This window comes from Eutrigla gurnardus (genome assembly GCF_963514095.1).
Source record: "Eutrigla gurnardus genome assembly, chromosome: 17".
Taxonomy (NCBI): domain Eukaryota; kingdom Metazoa; phylum Chordata; class Actinopteri; order Perciformes; family Triglidae; genus Eutrigla; species Eutrigla gurnardus.
Window position 1 is genome coordinate 7239453 of NC_139928.1, and position 17900 is coordinate 7257352.

The 17900-nt window shown below is 43.1% G+C and overlaps 1 protein-coding gene across 3 annotated transcripts in view; it reads right to left on the reverse strand.

Annotated features, from left to right (window-relative positions):
• thrb (thyroid hormone receptor beta) overlaps window positions 1–17900 on the reverse strand; it is a 92571-nt gene that overhangs the window by 21594 nt on the left and 53077 nt on the right. For 2 of the 3 annotated variants that reach the window (XM_084032209.1, XM_084032211.1), the window contains exons 2-4: window positions 14049–14115; window positions 2386–2458; window positions 797–847 (exon numbers count right to left, since the gene is read on the reverse strand). In XM_084032209.1, the coding sequence (XP_083888335.1) occupies window positions 797–847; window positions 2386–2392 (58 nt within the window). In that variant the 5' untranslated portion in view covers window positions 2393–2458; window positions 14049–14115. The remainder of the gene's footprint in view (window positions 1–796; window positions 848–2385; window positions 2459–14048; window positions 14116–17900) is intronic. The other variant, XM_084032210.1, reaches the window with a different exon arrangement.

The window sequence follows — 17900 nt, forward strand, 5'->3', positions numbered from 1 at the left end:
AATTCATTATTCATTTAACAATGGACTTTATTCTGCATATAGATGGTTCGTGAGCTTGCCTGTAGGAAAATGCATGCAATAGTGATGCAATGCATGTTTGCACGGTTAGCTGACTCTGGTTTTGTACTGATAACAATCCTCTGACTCTGCTGAAAGTGCACCAACTCAACTGTGTCTCTAGAAGAGGAAGAAATGTCTTACCAAACATCCCTCAGTTTAATTCTAATGGTATCACAAAGGCCTTATTTCTACTGAGCCCAGACAGACCACATGTATGATAATGACATGATATTATTATATATATTATTTTGGACAATACTTTTAAAATTGTATTAAATATATTGAATTTAATATTGTAATATTATATTATCATTATACAACAAAATGATATTCAACCTTAGGTAAAGTAAATATGATGACAAGCAAAGGCACGACTTGCGTCTTTGCCACACAAATAAGTATTTAAATGAGATCTCAGTAAGGTATTCTACAGGAACTTGGTTATTGGTTTGGGTCATGGATTATGATTTTGTTGAAGAGTGAAAGCTAAAAAAATATGACTTTTTTTCCCTAGTACTTACCCATGTTTTCAGATCAAAACAGAATCATATCGAGTCAATGAAGGCCATTAAAAGCAAAGAAAAATTGAAGGAGGTTAAAGTCTGAACAGCTTCTCTGGTTTTTAGTAAAAAAAACAAACAAAAAAAAGCCCTAGAGTTTTCATGAGTGCTCCAAAGCTCACCCAGACTGACAGAGAGGAGGAAAAAGCATTGCTGAGAGGGAGGATAAATATTACCATTTTGAATGGCCTCATCTTTCCAGCGGGGGGAGCAATTTTCTGCTGGCTCTAAAATAGATGGGAGAGGCACTTTAAAAAAAAGAAAGCTACTTGCTCAGTTAAACAGGTGAGAGAGGCAGACTGACCTGCTCCTCTGCTTCTCAACAATCAGATGCGAATAAAACAGCAGGTTAATGTGAATTAAGCATCAGAAACATCACTTTGTCACAGGTTTGTTGTTGTCGCCGGTCTGGTGTCACAGTGGATGTCAGGTTAATTTCCTTATGTGGTACACGTGAGCCTGTATGTGGCGGGGCAGCGAGGCCACCGAGACCAGCCACCGTTTTTAGTTAATGAAACAAGTAAGATGGATTTTAAAATTTAATTGAAGTTGTATTTGTTTACACAAGGTGTTGCATGATTGTTTTTTTTTTTTTCATCCTCTTCCAAAAAGAGACCTTTACTTGTGGATTTCATACTATCACTATGGGTTAATCAGAAGATAATATAACCAACTTAAATCAAGTAACGATTTTAATTTCCTCTTTTTATGTTTTGTTTGTGTAGTATGCTGAATGAATGCATGCTTATTTCTAAAAATGACAATTTGTAATTGTGACCACAGGTAGAACAGCACTCGTCTGTGGATGAGATAGCTGACGTGGACCAATAAGTTGCTAATCCAGTCGCTCTGTACACTGAATATGTGAGTAAACACAGAGCGACCGTCTGTACATGAAAGCACGTACGTCTGGTGCAGCACAAGGTTTGACATCTGTATTTAAACGGCTTATTATGCATGCAAGTGCAAGTCTACATTCCCAGTGTGCACTGAATTAATTGTAACAAAGAGTTAAGGGGTTGGAAACGTTGGTAAGTGGTGCATGGTAGCTTTTTTACAAGTCCAGACTGAGACATTTTGCCTCTCAAATCATAAGGAAATGAAAGAATGAATTGCTTGTGTTTGACGATAAATCTGAGATGTCTTTTATATACTATCTTTCTGGTGAGGACAGCATATCACGAAGCATTGAAATTAAAATGCGAATGGTGTTTTTCTCAGCCCCTCTACACATGATCAGTGGTTGATGCCGTGCGCCTTGTAAATCTGGAATTATGTTCCGGGGCAGAAAGTTACCTTTAGGTCGACGTTAAAGCTTTAACGTCTTGGCTTTGGCATGTTCCAAAATAACAATAATAAAATGTAATCGCTGCTCCGACGTAGGCCGCATCCTTCGGAGGATAGTTGGGATGCATCTAGTGATGCAAAGTCATTGAGCTACTGATCATGTATAGAGGGCATATCCTTTCTATCTTTTATTCTGTTCTCTTGCTTAAGTTTGAAAAATAAAAATAACAATAATAAAAATACAAACTGATGACTTGGTGGTTCAGACCTCACATCACGTGTCTCATGATAGTTTAGTTGCTTTTTGTGAGTCTTTTCTAGCCTGACGGGAATATCATTCAGGAGAAACACTGTGTTCACATTTAGTTTGAGTGAATATTGTGTTCAATATTCAACTTTGAAGCACATTATGAACCTTATATGGACTAAACCTGGAGGCTGGGAGTGCACGTTTAGGTAATCAGGTCAAACATCTTACCTGACATACTGGTGGGGTTCAAGGTCAAGACGTCATCCTCAGAGCCTCCTCAGACATCTGGGTACCTACCTAGCTGAACACAGACACAAGAAACCGGCAATCACTCAGTGAATCACAGAACAGCTTCCTTCCAACATGTTAAAATTATGCGTTTTGTGCTCAGAGCTTGTCCGTCCTCGCCATTTTAACAAATTGTGTGCATGAAGAGGAAAAAATGCCACTAATTGGATGTAATCAGCCTATTCAGCTTGATAGAACCAGTCAAAAGAGGTCTTTGATGCCTCCGTTTGCATCTCACAGTCACATTGCAGGAGGCAGCTCTTACTGTGTTGTCAGTTCATCAAAGGGGATCTTGCACATAGACTGTCCCTGGTTATGAGTGACATCTAGTGGTCAAACATGGAAAATCAGTTTACATAACCTCACAAGATTTTTGAGAAATGACTAATCTGAGGTGTTGCTTGCAGACCTTTAATTCTAAAGGCTTAGTCGTTTTGTTTTTTCTCCATCACTTACTCAGTGTGATGATAAAAAAGCAAAATGTTACACTCATGGCAGCATGTGTTCATCTTTGATCAGACAGCTGGCAGTGACGTTGATCTGCTGTAGTTCATCAGAAATGCACATATCGCTAGAGGTTACCTGTATGAGTCCGTTGTCCACAGTACGGTCTCCCAATGCCAAATGGCAGCTAATGTTTGCCCAACCAATGGCTGCATTGGTCACTGTTCTTTAGTCCCTTAATTAGAAATGCTGTAGATTGTCCACCTAGATGTTTTTTAATGGTTGACACCATAGGTTTCCACAGACTTAGCATACAGCACATTGCAGCTAAGGGCCGATTGGAGCGCAGCTGCCGGTAGAAATGTAGAATTTAAACACAACGCTGTGCCCCAGGCAAACATCTCGCCATTACCGCAAAATACGAGCCACACCCCACTAACAAATAAGAGAGTTTTCAGCTGTCTGACTGAGTCACACACAGATTCACCGCTCAGGTCATAGATGGAGTTTCACCTTCTCTTCCATGGATGCAAACAATAATAAATTAGATCGATACCAATGCTCTATTTCTCAACCAGACAAACGTATTCTTAAACGTTGGACTATTCCTTTAAAATTCAACTCACTTTCCAAAAACATTGTCGAGTTACATAAAGTATGATGAGAAACTGAAAGTCTCTGTAGTCTTCTTTATCAAGGCTTTTCCTTGAATGCTGCAGCTGGTATTATAATTCAGATCGTCTGCATTTTTCCATCATGCTGAATCCAGTTACAATGAGCACAAGAACCATTTCATAACCAAACAAAAAAAACTGTAACTCAAATTGGACTGATCATTTCTCACTGCCACTGTTTTAAGATGTTTAACAGCATTGAACCCCTGAGAGAAATACTCTTAATATTACAGTACAATATTATTTGCGTACACAATTTGCGTACACAATCATCCAATCAAATTGTAGCTTCACGGAGAAACAAATAAAACCTCTGTTTTCACCCAAAGACAGCAAACTTAACCTTCAACGACATAATAAACATTGCAGTACGTCCTCAGCTGACCGAACCGTTACCTGCTCCTCTGAGCGGAACGATGACACGAACCCTCTAATCAAACCCAACGATGAACATGACCATTTTAAAACAACCAAGCACTCAATTCCACTTTTGTAACTCAGCCTACGTGTACTTCTCAGGACAAAAAATGACAGCTTTCAGGATTCCTCTGCACTGGAAGAACAGCTGGCTCCAAAAGCATTACAGGAAACTGTGCTTCGGTTTGCTGCTTTTCACCCCGGAGACCATTTAATATCCAGACAACAGCTGGGGAAGAGCCTGAAAGCTGGTGCCTCCATTCAACAGGTTTGCTATAGCTCTAATACGGACACACACACAAATGCCAAAGATTTTCTAGCTGGAAAAAAATATGAATATAGATATAAAAGGACACATGAATGGGCTGTAAAGTACATACACAGACAGAAGAAGCTTAGACAGCGAGACACAGCAGAGAGGGAGACAAGTGAAACTCCTCATGGGGACGTTCTATCAATAATCTCATATCTATATCAAAGACAGCGGCTGATTCTATTGAGCAACTAGCCCGGAGGAAAACAACCAGGCAGGAGATCGTCAGATATTGGATATCGTTGAGTGTCTTCTGATTGTCGGCTTGCTAAAACTGGTTCCAATCAGATCCGTTTCAAGATGGTAAAGTCTCTCACCTTTTTTTAAGGTGAGAGACATCCATCCATCGTTTACCTCTTATCATGCATTCAGGGTCGCAGGGGGGGCTGGAGCCGACCCCGAAGGCAGGGTACACCCTGGACAGGTAACCAGTCTATCACAGGGCTGACATGTAGAGACAGACAGGTAACCAGTCTATCACAGGGCTGACATGTAGAGACAGACAGGTAACCAGTCTATCACAGGGCTGACATGTAGAGACAGACAGGTAACCAGTCTATCACAGGGCTGACATGTAGAGACAGACAGGTAACCAGTCTATCACAGGACTGACACAGAGAGACAGACAGGTAACCAGTCTATCACAGGGCTGACATGTAGAGACAGACAGGTAACCAGTCTATCACAGGGCTGACATGTAGAGACAGACAGGTAACCAGTCTATCACAGGGCTGACATGTAGAGACAGACAGGTCACCAGTTTATCACAGGGCTGACATGTAGAGACAGACAGGTAACCAGTCTATCACAGGGCCGACATGTAGAGACAGACAGGTAACCAGTCTATCACAGGGCTGACATGTAGAGACAGACAGGTAACCAGTCTATCACAGGGCCGACATGTAGAGACAGACAGGTAACCAGTCTATCACAGGGCTGACATGTAGAGACAGACAGGTAACCAGTCTATCACAGGGCTGACATGTAGAGACAGACAGGTCACCAGTTTATCACAGGGCTGACATGTAGAGACAGACAGGTAACCAGTCTATCACAGGGCTGACATGTAGAGACAGACAGGTAACCAGTCTATCACAGGGCTGACATGTAGAGACAGACAGGTAACCAGTCTATCACAGGGCTGACATGTAGAGACAGACAGGTATCCAGTCTATCACAGGGCCGACATGTAGAGACAGACAGGTAACCAGTCTATCACAGGGCTGACATGTAGAGACAGACAGGTCACCAGTTTATCACAGGGCTGACATGTAGAGACAGACAGGTAACCAGTCTATCACAGGGCTGACATGTAGAGACAGACAGGTAACCAGTCTATCACAGGGAGACATGTAGAGACAGACAGGTAACCAGTCTATCACAGGGCTGACATGTAGAGACAGACAGGTAACCAGTCTATCACAGGGCTGACATGTAGAGACAGACAGGTCGCCAGTCTATCACAGGGCTGACATGTAGAGACAGACAGGTAACCTGTCTATCAGAGGGCCGACATGTAGAGACAGACAGGTAACCAGTCTATCACAGGGCCGACATGTAGAGACAGACAGGTAACCAGTCTATCACAGGGCCGACATGTAGAGACAGACAGGTAACCAGTCTATCACATGGCTGACATGTAGAGACAGACAGGTAACCAGTCTATCACAGGGCTGACATGTAGAGACAGACAGGTAACCAGTCTATCACAGGGCTGACATGTAGAGACAGACAGGTAACCAGTCTATCAGAGGGCTGACATGTAGAGACAGACAGGTAACCAGTCTATCACAGGGCTGACATGTAGAGACAGACAGGTAACCAGTCTATCACAGGGCTGACATGTAGAGACAGACAGGTAACCAGTCTATCACAGGGCTGACATGTAGAGACAGACAGGTAACCAGTCTATCAGAGGGCTGACATGTAGAGACAGACAGGTAACCAGTCTATCACAGGGCCGACATGTAGAGACAGACAGGTAACCAGTCTATCACAGGGCTGACATGTAGAGACAGACAGGTAACCAGTCTATCACAGGGCCGACATGTAGAGACAGACAGGTAACCAGTCTATCAGATGGCTGACATGTAGAGACAGACAGGTAACCAGTCTATCTGACATGTAGAGACAGACAGGTAACCAGTCTATCTGACATGTAGAGACAGACAACCAGTCAGTTAACCTATCCCCAATAGAGACAATAGTGCTACCCACTACACCACCGTGCGGCCCAAGCTGAGAGACACTTGTATTAAATTATCTTGTGAAATAAACTTTTGAACATAGTTGCTACATGGGAGAGAATCAATGACTTCTCAAAGACTACATGGTTAGGGAACTTACATTCCACACATAAAATAAGTCAATGTTTACTTTTCATTTCACGTGGGTCACCAACAGTGGTGTCCTGGGTGAAAGTCCTGTATTTGTTTGACTTTGATGAGAAATTTACATGTGAAACAGTAAAATCACATGTGATCTTGGAGGAAAATCATTTCCCTTGAAAGGTAATTGACAATGCGGTTTCTTTGTCTGTAATTAGGATTAGAATTAGGAGACCAGCCCGTTTTAAGACTGTAAATTCCAATTTGAAGGTGATGTTTATCGTTTGTCATCATAGATCATTTTCAGGAAATACAGGTTTATGTTATGGCCACCAGTTTCAATGATTCCAACTTAAGTTCCTGGGAAATGATGATTTATTTTCTTCAGTTAAATCCTTTCACCAGACAAGAACTTCTATTGGATGATTATTAAAAACCCAATTCGTTTAAAAAAAAAGAAGAAAAATCCCTTTCTACTGCTCATGGCAAGTATAGTTTGACCGGTTAAAATTGAACTATGGCTAAAGAATGGCTATGGATTGGGCAATTTGAGCACATGAAGGTTAAAGATAATAGTTAACAGTGAATGAAAAGGACGGATATTTCAAGTAACACTTGGCGTGCTACTTCATGCTTTGGCACTTAACATTGGCACCAGAGTGACAAATTGTCCAATATAAACTTAATTCCTCAGACAACGGGCTGCATGAGGTAGCTTTAAATGCTCCAATCCCCTTCAGCCACAGCTGCCATTGCCATGGCGATGAGGCCGAATTTGAACTGATTTAAACTGTGATCTAGTTTCTACAGCATTATCAAGTGTAATCATCGACTGCTGTTAGTGATGTACACAACTGATATTTAAGCTAGGTGAATATTACTTTGGAAAAATGTTGCTGGCAGTGATAGTTGGCTTCTCTAACAGCGCTTTAATGACTCAAAAGTCTGGAACTCAACCACGAGAGATTCACGCCCCTCCAGGCCTCGGAGGCATTCTAGCAGTGCAGACGCTTTGAACACAAACCGTCTCAAACTTTATTTGCATTTTGTTCATGCAAAGTTGGTGTTTTAGTTTGAGAGTAAAACGGTATCCAACGGTAACACCTACTGCAGGAGCTCAGAGCGAGGCATTTCAGGACAATTTCATCAGATAGGACGTTTACAGATGGCAATTTATTTTGGAAGGGGGAACAAATCATACAGCTGAATGCTTTTTGTTGGCTCTCTAATTGCCATTTCTGCACATTAGTGTCCCAAATAAACAAAAGTGACAATAATGGACTTCCACCGCAGGCGTAAATTAGCTGCAGTGGCAGAGAGCAGGGTCACACCAGTCCACATTCTCCCTTCCCTGCTCGCTCCATCTAAGGGTTTTTTTTTTCCTCGATACTTTAAAAACACAGAAACTAGGTTGAACTCTCTGTGGCTTTGGCTAGACCGCTAGATAACTTCACGCCTTTATTCTGTGCTTTCTTTGCAGGGACTTTCTTTGAAGATGCACATTAAAGTTAACTATGCAGCCGATCTGAAGTTGGAAAAATTTGAGTTGATACCAATTTGCACGGATAATGAATAATGTTCCTTTATTTTCTATGTAGAAGGGGCTGGCATAGTGCGAGGCATGGCGGTGTTAATCCAACATTTTGTGCGGTTATACTAAGGACAGAGGACGCCAAACCAAGGTCACCTAACAGAAAAAATATATCTAATTTCTCCCCATTTCAACAGAATGTATCAAACTAATAGAAAGCCTCCAGGGTTTCGTCCCCGTCTCTGAAAACGCAGAAGTGCTCCAGGTGCGTCTCACATCTTCCCTGCTTGTGCACATATTTTTTTACCCTCGACTATCCTGGAAAAAGCCAGCGGCGCATATGGTGTTCTGAAAAAACCCACATTTTCTCTTGATGAGAAAGTGCTGAGCCATGATGCTGAGCGATTTACACTTGCAGCCGGCTGTTTGCTCTGTGACTGTGACGCGTCATGGCGTTGTACGCGGCGGCGTGTGTGTATGAGCTAACATGCAAGCTGGCCTCGATTCCACATCACAAACCGCAAACTGCTGCCTTTTTTATGCACCAACTCGGCTTCAGTCATATAGGGAAGTAAGTAGTAAAAAAGTACCAATACTGCAAGAAGTAGAACTGACAGGTATAAACATACAAAGGCGATGTACAACAAATCAGAGAAACTTTAGTTTTCAAAGTTTTTTTTTAATACTTTAAAGGTGAAAACTGGCTAAACGATCAATTCTAAGCAGTTGATTTGTTTTGTCCACCTGCAGGTTTGCTGTGTGTTTATCTGATCTGGATGATAGTCTGACTGTGTGTACGATAACCAGCGGGGACAAAGGTTGAGAAAGAGGGAAAAGCCCAAATACTAAGTGAGTCATTAGTGTAGTGTTGTTGAAGTCAGTGACTAAGCTTTGGCATGAACTGTCCTTGACACTGATGATGTAAAACACTTCCACCCCGAAGACTTGGGGGGTCGCCAAAGCCACCAACTTCCAGATTGTGCTGGCAGCAGCTCAAAAACTGCTGTCTGTCCCACTCTGATTTCTTTGAGCCACAACTGGAGTCGAATCAAAACCCATTTTGATCTGCAGTCAGAAAGTCAAACCCTTAACCAAATTCGCCCTCCTTGTTTGTTTTCCCGGATTCCACGTCTGACAAATCGCAAACACACAACAGACTCTGTGTGCTTGGAAGTTTGCAGCGTCCTATACTCGCTGTATAGGCTGCGGGTGAGCACTTCCTCCTCTACACTGGCACACATGATTCCTCCGCCAAAACAACGACCACATCCTGCACAACGAGAGGTGCAAGAACAGTATGTACTGTACTTTGTTGTGTCAAATATAACAAACATGACGGTATGACAAAGAAATGTAAACTCGCCAGCACGCCCTCTTGAAATGCATTACCCCACCTGTTCCTGCAGCCGCTCGGAAATTGTACACAAGATTTGAGAAAACAGGAAATGCTGAAGCTCACAGACGCTGTATTTATTTTTCTTCATTGCTAGCATTCAAGGAATAAGTGAATTTACTTCCGTGAACCATCGTTCGACTTGAGCGCCGCGGATCATTTTACTACGACAGCGTACAAACACACAGACGAAGACCTTCACAGCCTCTGATCATTTCCTAATGACGCCCTCTATTAGTTCGTTTTACACGCTTTCCTCAAATGTCAGCGCTCGCCTATAAAAGCGTTTGCCAACACAAAGGAGGGCAGCAGATCTCGGAGAGGGCAGGCGCGGGAACACGAGTCATCAGAACCACGCTGAAGCTCGAGGCATGTCAACATTCCTGGAGTCTGACATAAAGCTAATGAAAAACACACTCGTATCGACGTCCTCGACTTTGGGACTAGACGAGCGCTTTTCTGACTGTATTGTTTAGCATCCAACCAGCAACAATTCATACATCAACAACTGGGTCAAAGGTCTCGCCACGTCCTCACACAGATGCTCAGTGAACCCGTTGCTTGTAAATGTTCGACTTCGGAGATGTAAAGTTTAGCTCGAGGAAGGAACACTCGTGATGAAACACACAAACAGGGTTTCCCACACTTTCAAAACCTCCTTCATGCTGAAATGTGTGGCAACTTTAACAGATGTGAAATAAAAACCACATATTATATTATTATTGATAATTCATTTAAGTATACACACAGGATTTCCCTATGTCTGATAGCATAACCAGCCTTCAAACGTTCATGATTATCAGCACAAGTCAGTCAGAGTCAGGGGGTCAAAGGTCATCCTGTACTCAAGTAGAAGTACAGAGACTTGTGTTCAAAGAGACTTTGGTGGAAGTAGAAGTACTGATTCAACTTCTTTACTTAAGTAAAAGGGAAAACGTACTCAAAGTAGAAACTGAAATCCCTATGAAGGTCATTTCTAGTGGCTGCTTTTTTTTTTCGCGCGGTAAGTGAACCTTGCATCATGGTCATAAGAAAAATAATAATTGATCATTCTAAAAAACTAGAGTAACGACCCTGTTTCTGAAAATGTGGGGTTTAGAAAGTACAGATTTGTTTTAAAGCTGTCGAAAAAAAATATATATTTTAGTAAAGTACCGATCCCTGAAAATCTATACAGTGCACAAAAGATACAGATATTAATATATTTCATGTAATTTTAGTTCTGTGGTCAATTTGATATGTTTTGCTACATCACTCACTTTGGACGTAAAGATACGGGAAAATAGAGTTGTGTTTGAAAAAGACTTTCCACCCTTTAAGCACGATCCAAAGGGCCGGCCCGGGAGGAACAGCCTTATCTCGGTTGGCCCCTTTGATAAATCATTGCTGGCTCTGAAGTCGAAGAAGCATTTTGAATGTATAATTCCTTTTTGAAGATTAACTTTGGTCTCATAGAAGAAATCTAATTTTGTTATTGCAAAATAAGTGAATGTAAAAAAAAAAAAAAGTTAATGTTGTACATCCGCACCGGGCCCCTTACAGATCTCACCAGACTTAAAACAAATGAATACAAGAGGCCTTTTCCAGGCTTGGGGCCTTATTGAATGGCCTTCTGCAACAAAAGGAAATCACTTTAATGTCATCACATGCCCTCGGAGACTTCTGGCCATGAAGTGGAGCTTTGTGGGTTCCAAGGAGGAAATATAATTGTGAAATATTAGGCAGTGCTTGAGTTGGCGATGTTTTGGGTTATTTAAATGGTGGTGAAATCTTTGACAGTGTTCTGCAAACAATGGTGTAGAAGGTTTTATAAATAAATAAAAAATATCACACAGAATTTCCCTATGTGGGCTGCTGACAGTATCTGACCGAATGTTTCTTCGGCATATTTAGTGGTGTAAAATTTATATATATATATATATATATATATATATATATATATATATATACACACACACACACACACATATACTTTCAACGCATTTTACTTTTCTGTGTCTACTTTTTATTCCAAGACAGTTATTTGCTACAGTTACTGTCATCCGAGTCTCATCCGAGTCCACATGCAAGCCCCCTAACAGCCCTAATAACCTCACTGCTTGCATCGTCAATCGGTAAACATTAATCGCCGCTTTTGACCAAAATGCATCTTATCTGAGGTGGCATTCAGATAAGAGTGGATCTCGATCCGCTGACCATTGTGACCCGAGCATTCTAATACTTAATTTATGAAGCAGCATCACACCGTGCAACGTGATACAGGTGCGTCATCATGGCAACCAGCATCAAAAAGAGGACAGCAGATGGTGTTTTCATTAAAGAATTCAAGCTTTAGAAGAATCAACCGAATGACTTTGTGTCTGTGTCTCCGGTGCACTTATCATATTACATTAAGTTCTCTCGCTGCCGGGAAAAACACACACACACACACACACACACACACACACACACACACACACACACACACACACACACACACACACACACACACACACACACACACACACACACACACACAGGACAATGTCAAGAGGATGACTGATACACGGGAGCTATCTGGTGGGCTTTGGGAACGCCACCGTGTTCCTGTTACACTGTGCAGTCATGAGCGTGATCCATCACTGGAGGCCGGGAGCCCAAAAAATGCACCGCTAGTATTACAGCCAACAATCCATGCAGCGCTACCAAGGCCAGCAGCGACAACACAGTCGTGACGAATGGCCGACAGCCGGAGCTCCCCGCCACCCGCAGACTCACGGGTGATATTCGGCATCCGAGTTTTCATCATTACATTTACACATTTTCCCCCATTTCTTGTGTGCCTTTTGTTGTTTTCTCTCCGACATCCCCTCTGAGCGGCGCGGCCGGGCTGTTCGTCTTCACCTAGTCTACAACCTTTTGTCCCTCTACACCATGGACTTCAACTGACACACGGCGTGCTGCCATCTTCAGAAGCGTTCTGATGTGAGCGCTACAGCTGGATGTATTGGTGAGGAGGCCGGATGCAGAGCGGCGGAACCATCTGCGGCGCAACATGACAAAGACAAAGGAGCCGATTGTGGATCTGAGTAGGGCCGAGGCACCGGCGACCTCCGTTTCCATCCAAGAGGCCAGCGTGGAACCTCCAGGAGGACTACAAGTGTGCTGGCCTCGGCTAAGAACACCCCGCCTGAGGCCATCAAACTTTCCATCTCCTCCCTCAGAGTGTCAGAACCTCCTTTGTCAATAGATGGGCCCTTTGGACTTCTGTCAGCCATCTGCGGCTACTGATTACTCATATGTGCAATAATGATATATAATAAAACGTACAATAATTCACTCCACACACACCAAAAATACTGCATTTATACATTTCAAGAAATATCCTTATTATCGAATACACCTCTCAGGATTATTTGTTTGCTTGTTTGCACTGTGGTTGTATCTGATGCACACATTTTTTATATTTCTCATATATTGTGTCATATTGTATCATTATGTATATCATTTTACATCGTCATTTGTGTGTATTTTACGTGACCCTTTTGTTTCTAATTTTCTTACATTTATTTCAGACTTTCACAGTCTTCAATGAACAGCAGCTTGAGCCTATAAGGGCCGTTCTGCTCTAATGCTCCCATGTGACAGTCAAACTGTGGGTGTGGCCCTTTGATTGGAGTTTGGAGAACAGAACGCCCATTGTGTTTTTGAGTCCAACAACATTTTTGAACATATCTGTGGTGCAAGACTGCTCCGGACTCAAACAAACATATCCTGCTACTGTATGATACGCCAGCATATCATACTGGAACCAGGACTTGAGATAAAAACCACACAGGAGAATTTGGATTTGATAACGTTAAGTGTGTTCACGTGCATTTGTGGTTCTCATGTGGTTTCTAACTGTAAAGGCTATTATGGCTAACCGCTAGCTGCCAGTGAGCTACTTTCTGTGTTTGCTTTGGGTCAGACCCAGAGGAAAGCCTTTAAAAATGATTCATGTAAAACTCTGGGGGGTGTGATTGCATTGTGAAACTGAGATTTCCCAATTTGAGAAAAAATCTACGATTCCAAGGCATCTGGACAAACACCACTTGATGAAAACCATGAGATAAGCCCGAAAGCTCCAGAGCACAGCCGCTAAATGGATATTTGAAGAATTAACATTTAAACCAACATGGAGGTGGAGAAATGTTGGCTAAAAATGATGCATAAATGCTTGTGATGTGGTAACATCACCTCTATGACACCACCTACAGAAGCACATGCACAGTCTGCAGCTGTCACTCCCACAGACAAGAAGCAGAGTAAGCAGAACGGATCGCCAGGCTGCCACATACACATTAAACCAGCACCCAGATCTGAGCTTCATTACATTTACTTCACGCAACTGCTAGAGACACTGTTTTTCTGTGTGTGTGTGTGTGTGTGTGTGTGTGTGTGTCTTGAGCACAGCAGGGAGGTCTAGGGGAGAGAAACAGTATCAGACGCTGCAGCACTCTGCTGTATGTAGAATTTAACTTACCAGAGGAAGTGGTGAAGTCTGACTCCAGGCAGCCCTGAGGAGCTGCTGAGCTCCCCCAGAGAAACACCTACGAAAACACACACAGACAGAGCCAAGTCAGGCTAACGAGCAACTGGCATGGAAATCACAGTCCGGCGACGGTCGTCAGGAAGGTCAGAAACCGTCGCGAACATGTTGCCATAGCATTAAAAATGAACCCGAGCCATCTGAAAACGTAAGGGTCACTTAAAAAAAAAAAAAAGAACCCTGACGCTCATCGTTTCTTTGAACCCATAAGTCAGCAGGAGACATTTCAAGGAAGCACAGTGAAGCAACAACAGCAGTTTTAACGCCTGTTGTGTGGCAGGATGTAGTCAGATCACTACATCCGGCTAAGATGACCTATATGCAACACTAGCCCTCGACACAGCAACTCCCACAGCGGCTTTAAAGTAACCTCCGGTAGTTGCCACATGTGGTTGCAGCCACAAATACTTCCCCCACGCTGCGTTACGGGTGAAGTTATCCCAGTATGAATTACTTTTCCCTTTTGGACCCTCATATATATCTTATTGTGTGTGTCGGCGCCTGAAGTTAAGAAAGACGTTTGGGGAGGAAATCAGCCATAAATAAACCAACAGTGACAAAACAACATGTGCAGGAAAGCAGAAATGCTTTGGTTGGACTGTACGCCTGGTGTTTTGCCAGAAATCATTGGATGTTATGCAAAGTTCATGTTGATATCTCGAGGGAAGAAGGAGAGAAAAAAACCCGGAGTTGGTTTGATTATGATGAGAGTGAGAAAGGAAAGCATTTGTTTATATCATTAATGGGCCGGTCATCTCTCCGATAGACGGCAATCACTTGTAATCAGACTTAATGGGCACTCTAATGGGAACGCTTCCCCTCCCCCCGTGCTCTTTCCGTGGCACTCTTTAACACACTCTTCAACACACATACAAGCACACACATATGCAACTCCGGCGCTTTTCATCTGAATTATTGCTTTAATAATACCGTCTATCCACAGTACAACATAATCAAGTCCTATTTGTGTGGAATGCCAATTTACATATTTTGCTTGTTCATATTCTCTCCAGGTCTCCTTTGCATTCATTAGTTTGCAGCAGCGGTCTCAGCTGGTTCAGGCTCACTTCTGATTCCGGCTCCCCGTCAACACTTCTACAATATACCATTTATATCTCATTTCCCACTCATTACAGGATCGCCCGCTTTATTGCTTTATTTTTGCGGCCATGGCCGTCATCAGTTGTGATGGTGAAACCACGGCAACAACCTTGTGCCGGAGCGGCCGTTGCACCATTACGACGACAGAACACTGCGAGCTGGCAGACGTTGTTTAAGTGTTGCTGCCGACTTCCCAGAGTTCCTCAGCAATGAACTCGCATCATAGAGAGAAAGCTAGCGTTAGCTGCGTTTCCCACACGGACCCAGCTGTGGTGATGATGAATGGCCAAGCTGTTAAAACCCACAGCAACGGGTCGCCTTCCAGCTGTAGCACTCTCTCTGTTATACTGGCAGCTAGTAAACTGCCAGTTGGGCTGTAGTCGAGTTGTAAAAAAAAATCAGGGGGGATGCCATCCCCCCGCATCCCCCCTCAACTCGAGTACTGCGCGTATCCTTAATTCAGGGTCGCAGGCTGGAGCCGATCCCAGCTGACATTGGGCGAAGGCAGGGCTCACCCTAGACAGGTAACCAGTCTATCACAGGACTGACATGTAGAGACAGACAGGTAACCAGTCTATCACAGGGCTGACATGTAGAGACAGACAGGTAACCAGTCTATCACAGGGCTGACATGTAGAGACAGACAGGTAACCAGTCTATCACAGGGCTGACATGTAGAGACAGACAGGTAAACAGTCTATCACAGGGCTGACATGTAGAGACAGACAGGTAACCAGTCTATCACAGGGCTGACATGTAGAGACAGACAGATAACCAGTCTATCACAGGGCTGAAGAGACAGACAGGTAACCAGTCTATCACAGGGCTGACATGTAGAGACAGACAGGTAACCAGTCTATCACAGGGCTGACATGTAGAGACAGACAGGTAACCAGTCTATCACAGGGCTGACATGTAGAGACAGACAGATAACCAGTCTATCACAGGGCTGAAGAGACAGACAGGTAACCAGTCTATCACAGGGCTGACATGTAGAGACAGACAGGTAACCAGTCTATCACAGGGCTGACATGTAGAGACAGACAGGTAACCAGTCTATCACAGGGCTGACATGTAGAGACAGACAGGTAACCAGTCTATCACAGGGCTGACATGTAGAGACAGACAGGTAACCAGTCTATCACAGGGCTGACATGTAGAGACAGACAGATAACCAGTCTATCACAGGGCTGAAGAGACAGACAGGTAACCAGTCTATCACAGGGCTGACATGTAGAGACAGACAGATAACCAGTCTATCACAGGGCTGAAGAGACAGACAGGTAACCAGTCTATCACAGGGCTGACATGTAGAGACAGACAGGTAACCAGTCTATCACAGGGCTGACATGTAGAGACAGACAGGTAACCAGTCTATCACAGGGCCGACATGTAGAGACAGACAGGTAACCAGTCTATCACAGGGCCGACATGTAGAGACAGACAGGTAACCAGTCTATCACAGGGCTGACATGTAGAGACAGACAGGTAACCAGTCTATCACAGGGAGACATGTAGAGACAGACAGGTAACCAGTCTATCACAGGGAGACATGTAGAGACAGACAGGTAACCAGTCTATCACAGGGATACATGTAGAAACAGACAGGTAACCAGTCTATCACAGGGAGACATGTAGAAACAGACAGGTAACCAGTCTATCACAGGGCTGACATGTAGCGACAGACAGGTAACCAGTCTATCACAGGGCTGACATGTAGAGACAGACAGGTAACCAGTCTATCACAGGGCTGACATGTAGAGACAGACAGGTAACCAGTCTATCACAGGGCTGACATGTAGAGACAGTGCTATATAAATAAATAATAAATAATAAATATATAAATATTATATTAACTGTCATTGTGGAGATTAAATCACAATTCCTAGCCAATGCATACAGTATAAAGTACATCAGTCACAAATAAGCAACACGGAGATCCAGCAGGCTTTACTGTATGTGATCCCAATGGACCTCTAGTAGACCTCAGGAAGTAGCTCATTTCTTTACCTCGTGCACACACACGACGACAAACACGTGCACGCGGGTTGTGCTGCACAGTCGATGATGATGTCACACTGTTCCACTGATCAACAGGTGGCGGTAACACCCCGAGATATGCAGATTAATCTGCTAGCTAGAAACCATGGATGTAAACAATGCTGGATTTCAAACGCTTACAAAAAGAAGGCTTTTGCAAATGATGTTTGCCACTGAATATAAATATAACTTGTTTGTGTAGAAGAAAACTCCACGGGGCCCTTTAAGAATCCACAGCGGGCATGTTTTACTTTTACACACTGTGGACAGTGGCTTTGAAATGCACCAAATTGGGTTGTGAAAAACACTTAACTAGAGGAAAGAATGCATTTCCAAACGTATCCTGCAAAGAGTTGCCCTGCTTAAGTCTGCAAAATAACAAACAATGTTTAATGTGAAATCTGAAAATGTGCTAGTTATGAACATATTACATTATAAATCAGCAAATACTATATATAGTAGATTGACACTTTATTCCTTTTTCAGCCTCAAATGCAATCTATGACTCTGTATTCGGCCAGGTAACAAGGAATGAAGTCCTTCTCTGTGGAGTAGTTTAGCAGCATCATCAAATAAATGGATTTGACACGGCTTGTTGCAACATAACTAGATATCAGTAATGAATTTTCAAAGCACACAGTATGA